Source organism: Quercus robur, chromosome 12 (genome assembly GCF_932294415.1).
Source record: "Quercus robur chromosome 12, dhQueRobu3.1, whole genome shotgun sequence".
In the NCBI taxonomy this organism is placed as follows: domain Eukaryota; kingdom Viridiplantae; phylum Streptophyta; class Magnoliopsida; order Fagales; family Fagaceae; genus Quercus; species Quercus robur.
In genome coordinates this window covers 19439005-19458670 of record NC_065545.1, presented here as the reverse complement: position 1 = coordinate 19458670, position 19666 = coordinate 19439005, and the positions used below count along the sequence as shown (strand labels likewise).

The 19666-nt window shown below is 33.6% G+C and overlaps 2 protein-coding genes across 2 annotated transcripts; one reads left to right on the top strand and one right to left on the bottom strand.

The window, feature by feature from the left end:
• Positions 1-322: 322 nt before the first annotated feature.
• On the bottom strand, positions 323-6667 carry LOC126710573 (RNA demethylase ALKBH10B-like). The gene is made up of 7 exons (XM_050411102.1): positions 5913-6667; positions 2836-2966; positions 2570-2687; positions 2104-2220; positions 1863-1978; positions 1536-1690; positions 323-1158 (listed from the first exon to the last, which is right to left on the bottom strand). The coding sequence occupies exons 1-7, from the start codon at positions 6508-6510 to the stop codon at positions 684-686; spliced, it is 1710 nt and encodes a 569-aa protein (XP_050267059.1). The 5' UTR covers positions 6511-6667; the 3' UTR covers positions 323-683.
• Positions 6668-13505: 6838 nt separating this feature from the next.
• On the top strand, positions 13506-14465 carry LOC126708242 (uncharacterized). The gene is made up of 2 exons (XM_050408045.1): positions 13506-14123; positions 14277-14465. The coding sequence occupies exons 1-2, from the start codon at positions 13506-13508 to the stop codon at positions 14463-14465; spliced, it is 807 nt and encodes a 268-aa protein (XP_050264002.1).
• Positions 14466-19666: the final 5201 nt, after the last annotated feature.

Here is a 19666-nt window from a genome sequence, read left to right as displayed (position 1 = left end):
CCTGCAGTAAACAAAAAACATTTTATTTTCGTCTCTCAGGCTTACTATTTCACTTTAATTCACAGGGAATCAGATTCTCAGAAGTTGGATGACTTTTCAGATATGCTGATAGCTGATTTAGGATTAGAATTTAGAACCAGTGAGTATTTATCTGCACAAACTTAAATACCACAGCAAAACAAAGAGGGAGGACAATATGAGCGTCATTAGCACAGAGAATTGTGACTGCAATTGAGGTCAGTACTCCAAATAATCTAATCCAAAAATCAATAAAACATTCACAAAGGCTAGTTCACACATCCAAAAGAGAACTAGGAAAATCTGAACAACACAACCAGAAAGTGATTTGATTAGTCTGTGAAAAGGAAAAATATAAGCAATAATACAAAATTTCGCCTCTAACTTGACCCAATTCACACCCCTCATACTTGAAGCTGAACTACCTCTAAAACTCTACCAAGATTGGCATTCAAGAAAAAGTGTTGAGACCACCACTAGAGCCTAATTTTACTGTGATAAATAAAACAAGCTCCTCTAACAGCACCTGGACCCTTTTCTCCTTTTGTTACAACAAGAGAAACTCCTCAAAAGCAAGTAAGCAAACATGAGTTCTACCTTTTGCTGATTCATATTGCTCTGGACATAGGGCTGCTACAGACTTACTTCTTTCCCACCAATTTTCCTCAAACACTGATGCCTGGTTCAGAAGCAGACTCTGTGACATGAGTTTCAACAGGAGGAGGTAAGGCAAGAAGACGGCCTTTTTGGGCACGTGGAGGAAGATGCTTTGCAGGTTTTCTTGATCCCACAGTCCATGGCAAGAAAACTCCAGTGCCACCTTGAGGAAGCTTTTGGGGGCTCAACACCATAGGGCGCACTGGTGCTAACATGACCACTGGAGCACGAACAACTCCCCATCTGGACATCACGTCCGTTGTCTCATAGCCATTGAGAGCTCCATTTGGGACTGCATATGGGCTTGGAACGCCTGGTTGCCAGAGAGTCATGGCACCAGTCATGGAAGGACTGGTTGGGGACTGGCATTGATTGGACTCCGGGCGAATTCTGAAGAGTGTGATGCTGGTCCTTTTGTTAGGAGAAGGGCACATGACATGTCTAGCCATGTCAGCACTGTTTCCCCTCATGACCAGAAGAGAGCTGCAGATTTTATCATAGAATTGGTCAGTAAGAATTAGTTGCACAAGAGATAAACATTGTTGGTGATATAAATACTACAGGGTGTGAATATGATATTGCTAACTTGGCTGAGTAAACTTCAGTGGTGTTGGATTAAGCAAATTGGCAACGAAGGTGCCAATGTCTAGCTCATTTGGATGTACTTTATCTTAGGATATTGAAGATACAAATTTGACTGAACTTACAGCATAAAGATGTTCAGGAAGAAAGAAGGCCATAGATAATTTTCATTTATCATTCTGCTATTAGAAATGCCAAATGCCATGAGCTCAATCTCTCTGAATTTGAACCATGAATTCCAAATGTGTTAAACAAATCAAAGAATTTTGAGTACATACCCTTCCTTCAAAGAGAACATGAGTGGCCCTTTGTAGTTTCCATCATTATCACTCACAAGAGTACGTCCAAAAGCCATTGTTGATTCAGAGAGGAGAAGAGTGGAGATGGGTTGGTCCAAATGGGGTGGTTTCAGGAATGGCTGTGAATATTCCCCCTATACAAATAGATATTTGTGATTTCAGCTGTTGCTCTATTTAGAAGGTACTGAAATTAAAAATCAAGGCTTACAACACAGACCAAATGTCATGAAGCGCCCTCTTTGCAGCTATGTTCTATAAACTATAACACAGGAGTGAACATGACAGGGCTGCTAGATATAGGAATACCTCCTCAAAGAAGTTAATGATGCAACCATTTGGTCTTTTGTACTCTGGAATTAGTTGCCACTGCAGAAGGTGATCGATGACACCTTGGAGAAGAGCTGGAATTGGCTCTATATGGCCTGTAAACACAAAAATAAATAAATTATCAAGTCTTCTATAAGTTACAGTGAACTATTCTCATTTTTAGGACCACATCACAAGTTTGACAAAGCAAAACAAATCAATTAGATCATAGAAGTCTTACTTGTTTGATTGTTGCTTGCTGCTTCCTCTTTCATTTGCCCGAATATTGGAACCCCAAACTGAATCAGCTCTCTCCTGTTGCCCTTCACCTGTTTGTTGAACAAAATAAAGGTCTCACCTGCACATGAGGAAGATTCAGTCAGATTTTGTGTACCATAAATTTCAGCAATTATCATCCATTTGCTAGATAAGCTTCTTTAACCATCATGCTAAAGAAGGCAGTGTTAAAAAAGACTGCACAGATTTATATCAAGCTTCAAAGTCTTTCTTTGCCTCTAGTTAAGCTTATATGGCCTTAGTTCAACACATTTAAGTGTCAAATCCCAGCTAATTTTGGGTTGGTTCTTTGCAAGATAATTTTATGATCTCAAATCTTGATCTTAAATACAAATGATTCAATTAGAGAAGTCACATAAAGTCAATCAAAAGCCAATTACAATAGTCCCAAGGATGAGGCTTTGAATCACCTGGGAGTTCTCCATTCTGCCCAGCTGCGCGGAGTTCATTAACAAAGTCATTCAACTTACAGAGCTCTGAATCAGTGAAGACGTCCTCATATAACTTTAGTCCTTTCACAACATTCACCTGCCAGTTGCAATCATTCGTCTATCAGTAAATGCCTGCTGCTCTACTTTTAAAGCATATATACTACAGGATATCATCAACCAAACTCTTTCAATTGCATGTTCTCTATGGAAAGAACGTGAATCAAATTGTGAAAAAAAGAACTCGCCATGTGCCCTTTCACTGGCTCCTTGGCTGAGAAACCTTTTGTCAACTTGATCTGGCAGGGACGTGCCTCACAGTCTTCATGGTTAGAACATAAGTCCACGTTCTCTACAGCAGGCTGCACTTCTTGAGAACCTGTATTTCCAAGCATTACAACTAACTTAGGATCAAAAATTTGTTAACAATAACTGATCAAAGAAATAGATATATGAAAGGAAATAAAATTTAAAAAATCAATTGTTAATTAATGTTTTGTTGGGGATAACTTGGTGTAAATGTAACAAAAGTCAGTGCGATAACGACTTCTATGCAAGAAAAATTGTTACGAAAATCTTTCACCACCTACAGAAGTTAATGCAAGCTCAAGCAATTTTCAGTGTTCACTGTTGGAAAAGACTCCCAGACTCTCACTATAACAAACTTTATCTGAGAGACACTCACTTTGAGCTTGCCACTTGCCAAAACAATGAAAGCAACCTTTTTTTCTTGGATAATAGTAAGAGTAATAACGATGAAGGCACATTAAAAATGAATTAGTGAAAACACAAACCATTCTGGTAGCATAAAATGCTGCAATCAAACATGTTCATAAATTGCCAAAAAAAGTTGGAGGGAGGACCTAACATGTAATGAGCGTGATCAATAATCAATATAATTACTTTTGTCTTTTACGGGCAATGATACTCCAAAGTCCAAAGTGAAACCTAGTTAATCAAGCCTTTAATACCCTTCATTAATAATTTAGTATTTAGTTTGTGAAGGCAAATACCTTAAATGCAAGTAAATGAATTTCTACAAGTTAACCAAATATACAGTGGCGTGGCGTCTCTAGGAATTTTTTTCAGGGTATTTCTTAAGAAGTATAAATTACACAATCTAATAAAAAGATAAATTCATATATTGACCAAAAAAAAAAAAACATGCAAATACATAAAATTTATAATTACCTTCTACGCGTTTCATATTTTGAAATCATTGCATGATAATCTCATTATCAATGCTATAAGTTACATCTCTTTCAATTTACACAACTAAGCAATTATTTATTCACTGAATATAGAATAAATTATAGAGCAAAATTTAATTTTATTGGCATACAAAAAAAAAAATTTACAGGTGTTCCCAATTTTTTTTTTTTAGGGATAGATAAATAAAATTTTTTAAATTATTATATATAAAAAAAAAAAAAAATTTAAGTCAACCTGGGACCACCTTGACGCCACCCCTGCAGATATAAATGCATGCCACTTCCCTTCCTCAAAGGACATTTTAAAATTCATGACAACAATAAATTAATTAACAATTATATATTTCCACACCTGTTTTTGTTGCTTAAACAGCGCATGAAAATACAGCTAATCCTAATGATTCTGTTCTACTTTGGGTCTCATTTCTCTGTCAGTACTCAGTACTATCACATAAAAATTTCCCCATAAAATTCACGTTCCTTATCAGACTACTATTTAAAAATTAGCACTGACCCTTTTTATTGCTTCCCTCAACAGTTGGAACATTGTTTGCTGCCAAACACAGCAAAGCTGGTTCTTTAAAAAAAAAAAAAAAAACCCACTGTCCCGCCCACTATACCCCCATCTACCAAGTGCCAAAAAAGGCAGGACACCACAACAAACAAAAGCAACACAAACGTACACAGATAATTATTATACTCTAATACTGTGTCTTCATACATTAACAGTGAATATAATCATAGATTTAATTAATCAGAGAGAGAGAGAAAAAAGGTATCAATTCCAAATCAATTGAGTCGGCAACTTTTGACTAATTTTCATGCAATTATGAATTTTTCGTGAATTTTTTTAATGCTGGAACACGAACAAACAAACCCAGTATTATGAGTTCAGGTAATCGATCAATTTAAGAAAATTTTAATCCCATTTTTAACTATTTCCTAATATTATTCTCTCACGAATATCTAATAATTTTGCAGTAGTGTAATCATACGCGGCATCCCAAACACCATCAAATTGTCATTGAAACTACCCTCCTCCACCATCATTGGATCGTTCACCTAAAGTGACCACCAACTGAGTTAACCCAGCTAGCTCGGTCCGAGTTGGGTCCCATTTTGTCATTAAATTAACATGGCTTTGGTCAAAGCCCCCCAACTACCCACCACACTCTTCCACCACACACACACACACACACACACAACCCGTGACGTAAAAGCTATTAAAATCCAACGGCTGCGATCGCACGCCGCCTATAAATAAAATCATTTACACACATCTCGAGGCCCTGCATTGCACCACGTGATGGTATTCGCTACTACCGAAACTAACTGTCACACACCAGATTGCACCCAAAAGTCTATACGTTTCACCTCGATTTTCTCAAACCCCACTTAAACCTCGGGACGATATCACCACATTATTATCATTATTTATTATTTCTCTCTCTCTCTCTGTTTTTTCTATTTTTATTTTTAATTCGTCTTTTTTTTCTTTTTTCCTAAATGGAAAAAAAATTCAATTTGTCAAACGACGCCGTTGAATTCCAATGTCAAAGCAGGAAAAATTCGCAGGCGGAGTTTGAATATTGAATCAAAATCAAATAAATTTTTCTGGACGCTATGAAAAGCGAAAAACGTTTTTTCCAAGCTTCAAAATAATAAAACAGTACAACCTCAAGTCAGCTAAAGGCGTACAGCTCTACTTTTCTGAGATTTTTTTTTATAAAATAAAATATTAAAAAAAAAATCTCAGCTACCAAATATAAAAGTGTCCGATTTAAAGGCCGCATCTTTTTCATTTCCTACTATTTTCTCGGAAACCAAACGGTTAGCTAATTTCCAAGCGTGCCTAAAAACGAAGATATAGGTGTTTTTTACTTTTTATAACTGACTTAGTAAAAATAATCTGATTTTGTTGCGGAATTTCGCTGTACCGTTACGGATCCTACACCTCCGAGTCAACATTAGCTACAATTTACAAAAACCATCAGAGCCACATAAAATAAAACATAAAAATTTGCGCTTTCACAATAAAAATTGAGAACAAATAATTAAAAAATTATATATATAATTATATTATAATTATATAAAATAAAAATAAAAACACTTACCTGAATCGGTGATATCGCTATCCGGTGAGGAATCGTCTTCTTCACCAAGCTCAAGTCCGACATTTCCATCACTTTCCGTCACTTTCTCGTCGATTTTCTCACTCTGCTCCTCCTCCTCGACTTTCTGATCTTGCTCATCCAATTTCGCCACCTTCACCTCCACGCTCTTCTTCGTCTCGGCCTTGGCGTTCGAGTCCGCGTGATCCTGTTCATTGATCGTATCGTACTTTTTCTTCGGGGCAGCGACTCGCCGGAGCTCGACCGCAACGTCGGCGATGGAGTGGTACTTCTGCATCTGGAGCACCGGGATCCAGTTCAGCCTCCGGCGGTGTATTGCAGCGAACACCGCGTCGTATTCCGACGACGCCACCCCTCCGACTCCGGCGCCAGCCAACTGAGTCAGGTGCGCGCACAGCGCGTCGATGATCGCGTTCGCCGCCGCGAACTCCCCACGGTACCACGCGAGAATCGCGTCTCTGGCGAACGAGTCCGATATCATCATCGGATTCTGCATCGGGATCATTGCCGGCCCCGCCGCCGCCACCGGTGACGCCGCCGCTCGATCGGTCGGTGAAGCTGGCCCAGCCGCCATCAACATATCTATTAAATCTTTATATCTTAATCTCACAGTAACAACGATTCCCCAAAAAACCGAAACTTTAACTATGTTATTTACCGGCCGATATTACGGACTCAGAGAGAGAGAGAGAGAGAGAGAGAGAGAGAGAGAGGGAGAGAAACAGAGAGTGTGTTTGGATTTTGTGTCTCACACAGTTGTGGGCGTTTTGAGAAATGGGGGTATTTATATTGTGAAGCCTATCGAGGTGGCTTGTCCGTACAAGTGGGGCATAGTTATTACGTGGCAAATTTTAGAGCGTGCTGACGTGTCACGTCCAAAATGAACGTTCGGTTAGCTGAGTAGAAGCATGGTTAGGAGTTTGAGGGGAAGGTGAGGTACTTTTATCAAAATTAATTTTTCCTTTTTTTTTCTTTTAATATATATATACATATATCTCACAGTCTCAGGTGGTTGAATTTTTCTTTGCGTTTTTTTTAGGTTGGCGGGGATTTCCATGCTGGAATGCAGGGTTGGAATTGGACAGAAAAACTGATAAAGAAAGCTCACTTTTTTAGATATGGTAGTCATCGTTGGAGTTTAGAAACTTAGATGTGAAGGTTAATTATGGTGTTTTTATGATTAGGGTGTGCTTCATGTATTAATTTACTTGTCTTTTATTTCTCATCCAATCAATTTTAAAAATTAATGATTATTTTAAACAAATGTTTTTATTAGGGACAAAATACATTATAATGAATACCAAAATTACCTATATTTGAGTCTTATAGTTCAGTTAGCATCAAATATTTTTTATAATAAATTATCAATTTAAATAAAGAAAATTTATTAGCAAAGTCTAAACACTACATGCAAATGCATATATTATGCTAATTTGGTATGTATACATAAAAGAAGAGACGGCTCACAATTTGCTTATATTTACCTTGTTTTAATAATGCTCATGTGCATAATTTTGGAATGAGTCTTAGGGCCTTTGGACATCTTAGGTGTACAACATGCCAAATACAAGTGACGAGTTAAAAAAAAAAATTTGAGGGGTCAACTGTATAAAAAAAAAAAAAAAACTCAAATATATTTTATTTTCATAGAGTTAGTTTGTATATTATGAACTATATTTTAATCATATTAACTCTCAACCCCGAAATCCACAATTATCATTTCTTTAAAAAAATAAAAAACTATAAATATAATGTCAATAGCTCTATTTTCTAAATAACAAGCAAAAATTGTTTTTTTTAATAAATATATATAAAGAGGAATTATATTAAAAATATTTACCTTTTTATTTCCAGAAACATATATATTAAATATACTTTGGTTAAATGAGTTATGCATGGTATACGAGTGATAAGAGAAAAAATAATGCATTAATTATTATATAAATTTATTGAATGTCAATAATATATTTTAAATACATTTTATTTAATGGGCTATATATGGCATAAGATTAATAAGAGAAAAATGATGCATTAATTATTTACTTAATATGTTGCATATTTTTATAAATTCCTAGGAGTGTGCTGTTAATTTTTTTTATTTTATTTATAAAAAAAAATTATTTATTTTGAAAAATACATAAGGGAGGGGATTTGTTCAAAAGTCACCCTAGCTCCTCCCCTCCCTCCGCCACTATGTGTGATCTATCCCCATAAATATATTGGATCTTTTTTATTACTCCAAAAACAGTTAAAAACCAAAGTGTTTTTTTTTTTTATAATTATTATGTGAAAAACTAAAAAAATACATGAGTATTTAACATAGAGAAATGCTAACGGGTGCTCTTAGGGTAATGATTAATAATCAAATTGAATAAAGTTTTTATGGGAAAAGGAAAAAAAAAAAGTAATTAATGTTTTGACAACCTTTTTCATTTCCTATAAAAGTTGTGTCAAAATTTTCTTAAAATGTATTGGTAACAATTGCCCTAAAAACACTCCTTAGCATGACCCTTTAACATAAATTGAGTGTATGGACTAGAAAACAAAGGTCAACCCTAATTTGGTGACAATAAAATTAACTAATTGAACCACCCAACATCTAATGTTCTACTTTTGATGTGTTGGTGATACTACTTCATAATTGTACCATTTTCTTTTGAAACCCAATGACAGAAATTTTTTCGTTCTAACTACTAAAGAAGGTTTAAATATATATATATATATATATATATATATATATTTATTTATATATTTAGAAACAACTACTATAGGTTTTAGGTATCAAGTGGTTGCCAAAAAACCACATTTAAGGTGTGCCAAGCCAATACATTGACCAAACCTTAAATGCAGTTGTACACAAGTAGCATCGAACCATGGATTACTAGATGTTAAGTTGTTAACACTAAAAATCAATCCATCTTGAGATAAAAGTATAAATCTTTTTAGCCAATAAAACCTTTAGCAATAATGTAATAGGAAATTGAGGTTAACGTAATTACACATTAAATTCTACAGTTTAAAAGATGTACCAAATTAATAAGGGAATGAACTAAACTTCAAACGCAATATCGCTCTACTTAAAATAAAATATAAGTTTAATTTGTTACATCCTCTAAACTATATGTCGACATCCCCCCATTTCTCTTTTTGGTACAAGAAAAATCGAAGTTTCCTTTCTTAAGCCACTTGCCATGTCCAGTCATTAAACCTTATAAAAAACCAAAATACACAAAAACCGTATATATGTAATTATCTAAATAAAAGTAGATAAGAAAAAAAAAGGGGGGGGGGGGGGGGGGTTTAAACTTTAGTTTTGTGATTTGACATCACATGACAATTCACAATAGTATGGCACGCCAAGTTGCATGACATATATAGAACAGAAGAGAAGATTAGAAGAAGCACAAGATGCCTGTGTGGGTGTGGGTGTGGGTGTGGGTGTGGGTGTGGGTGCCCGTAACCCTATTTCCTAATCAACGAGCTTTCGTTCCTGGGTTGGGTCCCAACGAAAGCCTCTATTGTTGGCTTATAGACGAGGAAGGGAAGGTGTGCGGGTCCCATTGCCAATGGCGAGTGGTTGGTGTGGCCAACCCAAGCTGTGCATTGCGCACATGAACACGATACCCTCACCACCACCACTAAAAGACAACTCCATAACAATATGACCAACCCCTTAGCCTCCTATTCAAGCCACTCCTCCCTTCTCGGCTCAGCTCAACTCGACCTGACTCAACTAGGCTCGGCTTTGATTTTTTTTTTTTTTTAATTTTTAATTTTAAACACTACCATAATAAAAAGCTTTAAAAGATGTTTGCTGTCTTATTCCCTAATACTGCAAAAAAGTAAAAGAAGTTTCCTTAATAAGTTTCATTCATTGCAGGTTGATAGCCATAAAATGTTGATGCATGCATGGGACTTGAAAGTTGAAACCTAAGTTAATTTAATTCTTCTAGCTTTTTATTTTATTTTATTTTTTTATATATAGATGTGATAAGATTTTAATCTATGACACACATTTTATGATGATTGTACTTATTATCAGATTAAGACACTAATAAATTTTAAGTATAGGTGAGTTAATTCATCTAACCTAGCTTGATAAACCACTATTGTGTATTTCATAATATATTTTGTTATTCTTTTTAAAAAAATTAAAACTGTGATGCTTAGAATCGACCAAGTTTAATTAAATCTTAATTTATTGGCCTATTAGTTTATATTATAGTAATTGAATTGTGGGTATATTGAATTTGCTTCCACCAAAAGACCAATTGATAGATAACATTATAAACATAATAATGCGTTGATACGCTATCTAGATTTGTAACAATCATTTTATTTTCTTTTTATTATTAAATAATAGCATAAGACCTTCAAACTCTTTTGACATAGGCCTGGCTGCGTTGGGTAAGACTTTACAAGCTTTGCTGAAGAGGACTTTCTTATTAGATAATTAAAGTGACATCATTCATGACATTTGCATATATTTGAAATTGTTTTCAATGCAACTATTCTCTATGTGATTAATTGTCTAAATATTTAGTTAAAACTTTAATGGTCATAACATATAATGACCATTAATGAGATGTATGTGCCCTTTCGTTATCTCCATGGGATGTATTAATCCTTACATATTATATTGAGGATAATCGAATATGAATGAAGGGGGGGGGGGGGGGGGGGGGGCGTGGCCCCTGCCAAAAAAAAAAAAAAAAAAAATTTCCATTAGACTATGAAGAAAAAATAAATGGGCCCCCCAACATTAGACAGCCGGCCCCCCCTACCCATTTTTCACCCATTCTCCGAGCCCTCAATCAAAAATTAGGAACACCCTCAAATTAAAAAAAATATATATATATATATATATATATATATATATATATATATCTGTTCTACTTTCAAGCAACAACAAAAAAAAAAAAAGCCCAAAAAAAATTTGAACTAAAATCTGAAAAAAAAAATAATAATAATAATTTAACAAAGCCAAACCCACGGCAACCCAAGCCCACGGTGAGCCCAATAAATTACAGAGGTAGCTCGCTCATGGCAAGCCCACGGATTCTCAACCAAAAAAAAAAAAAAAAATCAACACAGAGAATTAGAAATGAAACCCATCACGTCGCTGGCAGAGAAATCAAACCCCAATATACTGTCTATACAGAGCAAAAGCAAATCAAACTCCAACCAACCAAACACATAGGTGTTTATTTAAAAAAAAAAAAAAAAAATCCCCAATACACAAACCAAAACCAAACCCCAGCAAACCAAACCCAGTAACCCACGGTCACGTCGCCGCAGCTCGCTCGTCGTCATCGGCAGAGAAATCAAACCCCAATATATTGTCTATACAGAGCAAAAGCAATTCAAACTCCAGCCAACCAAACACAGAGGTGTTTATTTAAAAAAAAAAAAAAATCCCCAATACACAAACCAAAACCAAACCCCAACAAACTAAACCCAGTAACCCACGGTCACGTCGCCATAGCTCGCTCGTCGTTGTTGTCGTCGCTCGCCCCTCATCGCAGATCGCAGATCTTAGATCAGAGATCGGAGATCACTCTGCCTCTGCTCCGGTGCTCGGTGCTCCCTCTGGCCTTCCCTCAAGGTATTTCTCTCTTTTTTTCTCTTTCTCTTTATCTCACTGAAATGAAAAAATGAAATGAAATTTTCGCAGATCGTAGATCGGTCATCGGAGATCACAGATCGCTCTACCTCTGCTCTAGTGCAGCGGTGCTCGTTGCTCCTTCCAGCAGTCCGGCCCTCCCTCAAGGTTTTTCACTCTGACTCTCTCTCAGTCTCTCTCTCTTTATCTCACTGAATGAAAAAATGAAATGAAATTTATGAATGTCTCTCTCTTTATTCTTTAATAGCCTATCTGATCTCACATCTCAGTAAGTCTCTCTCTTTTTTGAACTGTGAGTCTCTTATTGGCTGGCTTTTGCATTTTTCCTGTTTTTGTCTTTTTAAATTTGGCTTTATCTTATCCCTTTTTGTTGGTCAGTGTGTTGGTGTTGGTGAAATATTGATTGTCATTTAGTGTAACGTGTGTTGTGATTTGTGATTGGCATTGTGAAATTTTCTGATTGCAGCTGGCTATTGTGATTGGGGCGCATGTTGTGCTTGTCTGTTGTCTATTGAGTGGGGTGGGGAGGGGGTAGATGGGCTCATGAGGCCGGGTAAACAATAATTAAAGTAATGTAATGTGCAGCACATTACACTGCTTTAATTATTGTGCTGCACATGGAATGTATAATGTTCGGCTCTTTTAATGTAATATCTACAAGGGGCTAAACAATATAACAAATTAAAACAGTATAATTAATGACAAATAAATTAAAGCAATATAGTTTATTGTTACGCTAAACAACAATAATTAAAGCTATATAATTAAATTAACCAATACATTATAAAAGACAAATTAATTAAATTATTTTTGTTTTTGTTTGAGGGGTTATTATTAATTAAAGTTGTATTAAAAATGGGTTGACTGTTTAAATTATAGTGGAAATTTTGTTTTCTTCTTGAGTATGAATAACATTCATATAACTAAGTAAAAATTTCTAATTAAAATTCTATTTTTTAAAATTCTTTTCAAGTTAATTTTTGAGTCATATTCTTAAAGCTAAAAGAATTATGAGCAAACGAAAAACAATTGATGCATTCTTTAAGAAAAAAGATGTTAGCAATTCAGAAATTAGGACACCTGTGACTGTAAAAACAAATGTTAATACTTCAATGCCTAATAAACACCCCTCCAAATGTCCAAAACTTCAATTTGAAGAGATAGATCGTGATCCAGGAACATGTAAACAAATATGTGAATTTTCTATCAACAAACAAGATGAAATCCGATGAGCTTATCTCATAGAAGGTCCATATCAACCTAAAAATATAGACTATCCATACAATGATGATACTCATCGTTGTCGATTTCAACCTTCGTGGTTTGTTTCACATAAGGATTGGTTGGAATACTCACTTTCAATGGATGCGATATATTGTCTACCTTGCTACCTTTTTAGTAAGAAACCAATAGGTCGTCCCGGATCAGATGCATTCATTTCGACAGGTTTTAATAATTGGAAAAAGGTGAAAGATGGAATGAATTGTCCTTTAATTCGTTATGTAGGGAAAGAACCAAACTCCCCACATAAAATTGCTGTGAAATATTGCAAGGATTTAAAGAATTATTCACGACATATTGACAAGCTAATTGAGAAACAAACGTCAAAAGAATTAGAGAATAATCGGTTGCGGCTCAAAACCTCAATAGAGTGTGCTCGATGGCTAACATTCCAAGTTTGTGCTTTTAGAGGTCATGATGAAAGCCTTGATTCAAAAAATAGAGGTAATTTTATTGAATTGATAAAATTCACATCAACTTTCAATGACAAAGTAGCTAGTGTTGTCTTGGAAAATGCTCCAAGAAATGCCAAATATACATCACCCACAATTCAAAAGGAGATTTTGCATATTCTTGCTAGTAATGTGCGAAATGCTATTCGTGAAGAAATTGGGGATGCAAAATTTTGCATATTTGTTGATGAAGCCCGAGATGAGTCAAAGAGAAAGTAAATGGCCATCATTTTGAGGTTTGTTGATAAAGAAGGTTTCATTAAAGAGCGTTTCTTTCATGTTGTGCATGTTAGAGACACTACTGCATTGACTTTAAAGAATGAGATATGTGCTGTCCTTTCTCGTTACAACCTCCACATTGAAAATATTCGAGGTCAAGGATATGATGGGGCTAGTAATATGCGTGGTGAATGGAATGGATTACAAGCTCTTTTTCTTAAAGATTGCCCATATGCTTATTATGTACATTGTATGGCTCATAGGTTGCAATTAGCTCTAGTTACAGCATCTAGAGAAGTAAAAGATGTTCATCGATTCTTTGATCATTTGGTTAATATTATCAATATTGTTGTTGGTTCTAGTAAGCGTAATGATGAATTGCAACATGCTCAAGCAGAACAAGCTGAGAATATGATTGCTTCTAATGAAATTGAGACTGGAAGATGTGCAAACCAGATTGGTACTTTGCAACGAGCTGGAGATACTAGGTGGGGATCTCATTTTCAATCTATTTGTAGTTTGATTAAAATGTTTGATGCTACTTGCAAAGTTATCAACACTATCTCTGAGGAAGGGGCTAACTATAAACAATGCGGTGATGCCGAGGGAGCTTATCAGGTATTAACATCATTTGAATTTATTTTAATCTTGCATTTGATGAAAGAGATAATGAGAATTACTAATGTTCTTTGTCAAGCTTTGCAACAACATTCTCAAGACCTTTAAAATGTCATGCATTTAGTTTCAACTACAAAATCACTTATTCAAAAGTTGAGAGATGATGGATGGGAGCTTTTACTTGCTAGTGTTATATCATTTTGTGAGCAACATGAAATTGATATTCCTGATATGAATGCTCGTTACACTAAAGGTCGAGGTAGATATCGTCGTCAAGATGACGATTTAACAATGAAACATCATTTTAGAATTGACATATTTACAGTTGCAATAGACTTTTAATTGCAAGAATTGAAAAGTAGATTTTGTGAGCTAACAACGAAACTTGTCATTCTTAGTTCAACTTAAAATCCCAAGGATGCTTTTAGATTATTCAAAATTGTTCATATATGAAATTTGGTTAAGAAATATTATCCTCAAGATTTCACTGAACATGAACAAGAACTTTTGGAGTCTCAATTGCAACATTATGAGCTTGATGTGATAAAACATCTAGATTTTCAGAATATGAATACAATTTTCGAGCTATGTTGGGGATTAAAAATTTCAAGAAAGTCTAAAATCTATTTTTTGATTGATAGACTTATTCGTCTTGTGTTGACCCTTACAGTTTCTACAGCAACTACAGAACGAGCTTTCTCAGTTATGAAGTTGTTAAAAACAAGACTTCGCAATAAAATGGAGGATGAGTTTTTGGAAGATAATATGATAGTTTATATAGAGAAGGAAATTGCAGGGAATTTTACTATAGAGATGATAATGGATGAATTTTATTCCATGAAAAATCGTCGTCAGGCATGATTTGATCAGGTTGATGACTCGACCTGACCCAAATAATGGGAGATTTACTGAGGTTAGTCCATGGAGCGGAGGCTTGGGTTGACAAAAAATTTTTGGCCTGTTTTGTAGCCCATTGTGAATCCTGTGCGCAGGATATAAAAACCGTTTTTTTTTTTTTTTTTTTGTGATTAGGGTTTTGTCTTGTTGTTGTTTTTGAGAAAGAAAAACACTGTAACCGCACATTGTAATTTTCTTTGATAATAGTGAAATTCCTGCAACTCTGTGGACGTAGGCAAATTGCCGAATCACGTAAATACTGTCTTGTGCGTGTGATTATTTTTCTTTTGGCGTTTTGTTTTCTCTATTTTTTTTGTTTCTCACAGGTTTGGAATTTCGGTTGAATTCCCAACATGTTCAAGTATATAATGATATATGAAAGTTGATAATTTTGTATCCAATAGACTTAAGAATTATATTTAGTATATCTCTGTTACAACCCGGCCCCCCCAAGTATTTATTCCTGGCTATGCCCCTGATGTAATGTATAATATACACCCTTTCATTATGTCGATGAGATATATTAATTGATCATTATATATTATCTTGAGGATTGCGTCCATCCCCTTATTATTCAGTAGAGACATAAATAGGACTTATGAAGTGACATTGTTCAACATATTTACTAACCAAAATGATACATCAAGGTTTACTTGAATAGAAACAAGCTACGAATTTGAAGTAGGAAACATCACTAAGTGAAAGATGACATTATATCTTATTATCATTTATAAAAATATATGTGATGAAAGGAGTTTTAAATTAGTATTACAATGATTTCTTTTTTGTATTTTTAATCAGTAGAAACCTAGTAAGTCACATCAATTTAATTAGGCATTAGGTTTATAGGAATTGTTCAAATTTTATATTACTCGTGTTAAAGGTAAGAAAACACTTCCCCTAGATTTTCATACCCCTATTGGTTAGATTTTCCTTTAGATATTAAAAACTTGAAAGGACCAACAACCAATGATTTTTCAAGAAGATTTTTTTTCTCATTTTTGCCAAATTTATACACAAGACATGTTCAAGCATGACTTTTTCAACAATCTCTCTACCAAATTTATATATAAAGCATGTTTAAGCGTGATTTTTCCAATGATCTCTCTCTCTCTCAATAGGGATGTTCAAAACTCTTAAGATACTTGACTAAATTTTTAGATGTTTGTAATCACTTGATCCATATACACTAGAAACTTATTGGGAGAATTGGGAATAATTTGAAAGTGTTGGATAGAAGACTTGAATTATTGATCTAAAAAATTACATGAGGCTAAGAACCATTAGATCAATTTTGGGGGTTACATTTCAGTATGAATTAATCTAACAAGATTGATTTTCTTTTATCAAAAGTAACTTTAACGGAGACATCCAAACCTCAAATCCTTTATTCCCAATTATTATATCATTAAAAAAAAAAAGATTGATCTTCTTTTCTCCTTTTGAAATTCCAAAAGAAGTACTTTTATTCCAATTTTTTTTTTCTCAAATGATAAAATAAAGGGGTGTCCTATAAAGTTAACCTCGTTTACTTTCCTCATACTTTGCAAAAAATGAAGGAGAATTTTGTTGTTAAAAAGAAGAAAACCCCATCCTTTTAAAAGTGAAAGAACTCCATTAGCTTTGCTAGATTCTCCTGTGACAGAACACACACCCATGAGAAAAGAAAATAAAAATGCATAAATAAAACTAAACAGATCCTCTGCTGACAACAAGAATCATATAAAACAAAAATAGCTCTAATCTTTGTGTGGCTAACTTAGCCAAGCTTAAGCTCACTCTGATGTAGGACCCATCATGGAAAGGCCCTGATTCCATTACCCTTTTTGGGAAAAGTGAAAGGTGAACATGAGAGGTCCATGTTAAAAGTAACCCTCAAATGTGAGCCAATCCGATGGAGACTAATTCAGTATTCACAACCACGAGAACCCCACAAAAAAAAAAAAAAAAAAAAAAAAAAAAAAAAAAAAAAAAAAAAAAAAAAGAGTCAAATAGCACTCCAAGAAATTTCTCTTCAAATTATAGTTTGCCAATTCAACTTCTTCTTCTTCAACATGCACAAACATCAGTCTACATCAATATTAAGCATAAACCTAGAAAGATCCAATGATGCCATTGATTATGAAAACCATAATAAATAATACCCAGATATTAGTTCCCAATCATGCCTATATTGGTTAAAAAGGACAAAAAATAAAAGGGATACATATATTACGTATGTGTTTGACAATAATTTTTATACTGATTTAGATTACGTATAATATCTTAAATTATTGAACTACGTTAAAATGCACTCTGATATACTAATTATCCATTGTTTTCAACTTGAAAAAACCTTTAAAGAGAGAGAGAGAGAGAGAGAGTATATATTCGCTAATTTAATATCATTTCCTTCTCTGTCTCTCAATGTGCTGTGCCAAGTGCCAAACTTTTTGTGAAATTTGGACGGTGGAGAATCGTATGGACAAGTAATAATTCTATTATGCATGCATGGACCATTCAGAGTTGGTAATGTAAAAGTGAATTTTTTTGCTCTTTATGATAAAGCATAAAAAATTGTCGAACATGCCACATAGGGTTCATCACGACCGTTCTATATATAAAGTAGGAAAAGTAAAGAAGTAATGGCATTCTTCATGATTTGCAATTTTGCATGACGGGTACACATTAATTGATTGGTGCTTTGAAAGATAAGTATAACTGTAATTGGGTTCCATATTCTAGTTTAAAGATAATTTAATTTACGCTTAGATTGCATCATTTTTTATTTTATGCCTGTAGTTTTGAAAAAATTACCTTTGGTAATTACTTATAAGTTAATACTAGTCGTTAATCCATGCAATCCACAAAATGGATTATTAAAAAAAATTAATAAATGCTATATATATATTTATATTGTTATATATATATATATATTGTTATATATATATAGAGAGAGAGAGAGAGAATGTTATAATGACAAAGTGGAAATGTGTGGACAAGATTAAATTATCCTAATTTAATAGTTATTTATTTAGTATTGAGTTGTTTTATTTTAATAAAACATTGAGTTTCAATTAGTTTTCATCTTTCATGCTTTAAAAACTAATGTTTAAATTGATAAATAACATCCAATTAGCATGAAAAATAATGCTTAAAAGATGACATGGCTATATATGAGTTGGACCCATGCTTAAGGTAACCATCAAAACAATGTTCAAAGGTCAATAGTTATGTTATTAATCAATTTTTTAAATTAAAGTTTTTGTAGTTTAAAATAACACATAAAAGAAGAATTTATGATTCTATGGATCGAATGATAAATAATATCCAGTTGGCATGAAAATTGGCATGCATATTAAAAACATATAGAATATTTAATACAATAGCAAGATTTTTAAAATATAAATTTAATGACAAGTTATTAAATAATGTAACATTATTTAGAGTTACCCTATATATATTATAATGATAATGAGAAAAAATATAAGTTTTTTTAAAAAGAAAAGTTTTATGTCAATACAAGAAAGAGTCAAGTAAAAACATCAAATGTTTTCATTTTACATATAAAATATATCAGATAATATACGAACAAACTTGGACTTCATGGTCTATGTCACGGATTTCTAATTGGAATAAGTTATCTATAAGGTGATACAAAAACAAGTTTGATTGGTTGTTGTGTTATAGATATTAAAGCATGTAGTAGTAGTACGCAAGTTAGGTTCTTTTTATAGATATAAAGGTAGTCATGGGCAACTTGGCTTAAATAAATGATAAAGCTTCGCTTTTTGAAATCTTTTTTACAATGACATTTGTATTCGATCAGCATACGATATACAGTGACATCTGTAACCCTTCACAAGTCCCAACAGGTCCCAACAGGAAAAATGCCACTTCATAAATGATAATCTTTGTTTGTGGAAGAAACCTCTTTGAAAATATTAAACAAACCATTTTCTACACCATACTTATTAGTGAGAGCAATGTTTCATAGCTGCTTCAACGTGGGAAATGACGAAATGTTAACAACAGTGAGAAAAAAAAAAAAAATATTGATTGTTTCAATAAACATTTGCACAGGTCTTTCAACATTCTTTTTAAAAAAAATTTGTGGTCACTAAATTTTTGTTGTTTCTAATTCTTTTACAATACCCGAATTATTTTTATAAAGATTCTCATTAGATTTTAAACAGTATACATAGAATATTAGTATATAGGTAAAAGCTTAGAACATTTGTGTACGAGTTTTAAAAAAAAAAAATATATATATATATATATATATATTATATTTTAGAAAGTTACTTTATCTATTTTATCATAAATTCATTTTACAATATACACCTAATATCTCATTTTTTTTTTCCCACATATAACTCAATAAAATAATATAAACTACACAATAAAATAATATAAAACTACTACAGTGAGTTAGACATAAAGAGAGAGAGGGGTAAGTGAAAAAAAGAAAAGAAAAAAAGCAATTGCTATAGTTACATCATACTTAAACAACCTTCCTATAGCTCGTGGCTAAATTTTTTTAGATATAAACACCCGAATGTAGAGGTTTTTTGGTGTTGGGGTGTTTAAAAATAGTCATTGGGGCCTAATGCTAATGCTCTTATTAGAGCATCCATAACAGTGGAGCAAAAAATATAGCTATTTGG

Excerpts from the sequence above, each read along its gene's own strand:
- LOC126708242 (XM_050408045.1), top strand. The coding sequence starts at position 13,506 with ATGGCCATCATTTTGAGGTTTGTTGATAAAGAAGGTTTCATTAAAGAG. Across the intron at positions 14,124-14,276 it reads ATGCCGAGGGAGCTTATCAG|TTGAGAGATGATGGATGGGA; the intron begins GTATTAACATCA and ends CTTATTCAAAAG.
- LOC126710573 (XM_050411102.1), bottom strand. The coding sequence starts at position 6,510 with ATGTTGATGGCGGCTGGGCCAGCTTCACCGACCGATCGAGCGGCGGCG. Across the intron at positions 2,221-2,569 it reads GCAGAATGGAGAACTCCCAG|GTGAGACCTTTATTTTGTTC; the intron begins GTGATTCAAAGC and ends CCTCATGTGCAG. Across the intron at positions 1,691-1,862 it reads TCATTAACTTCTTTGAGGAG|GGGGAATATTCACAGCCATT; the intron begins GTATTCCTATAT and ends CTATTTGTATAG.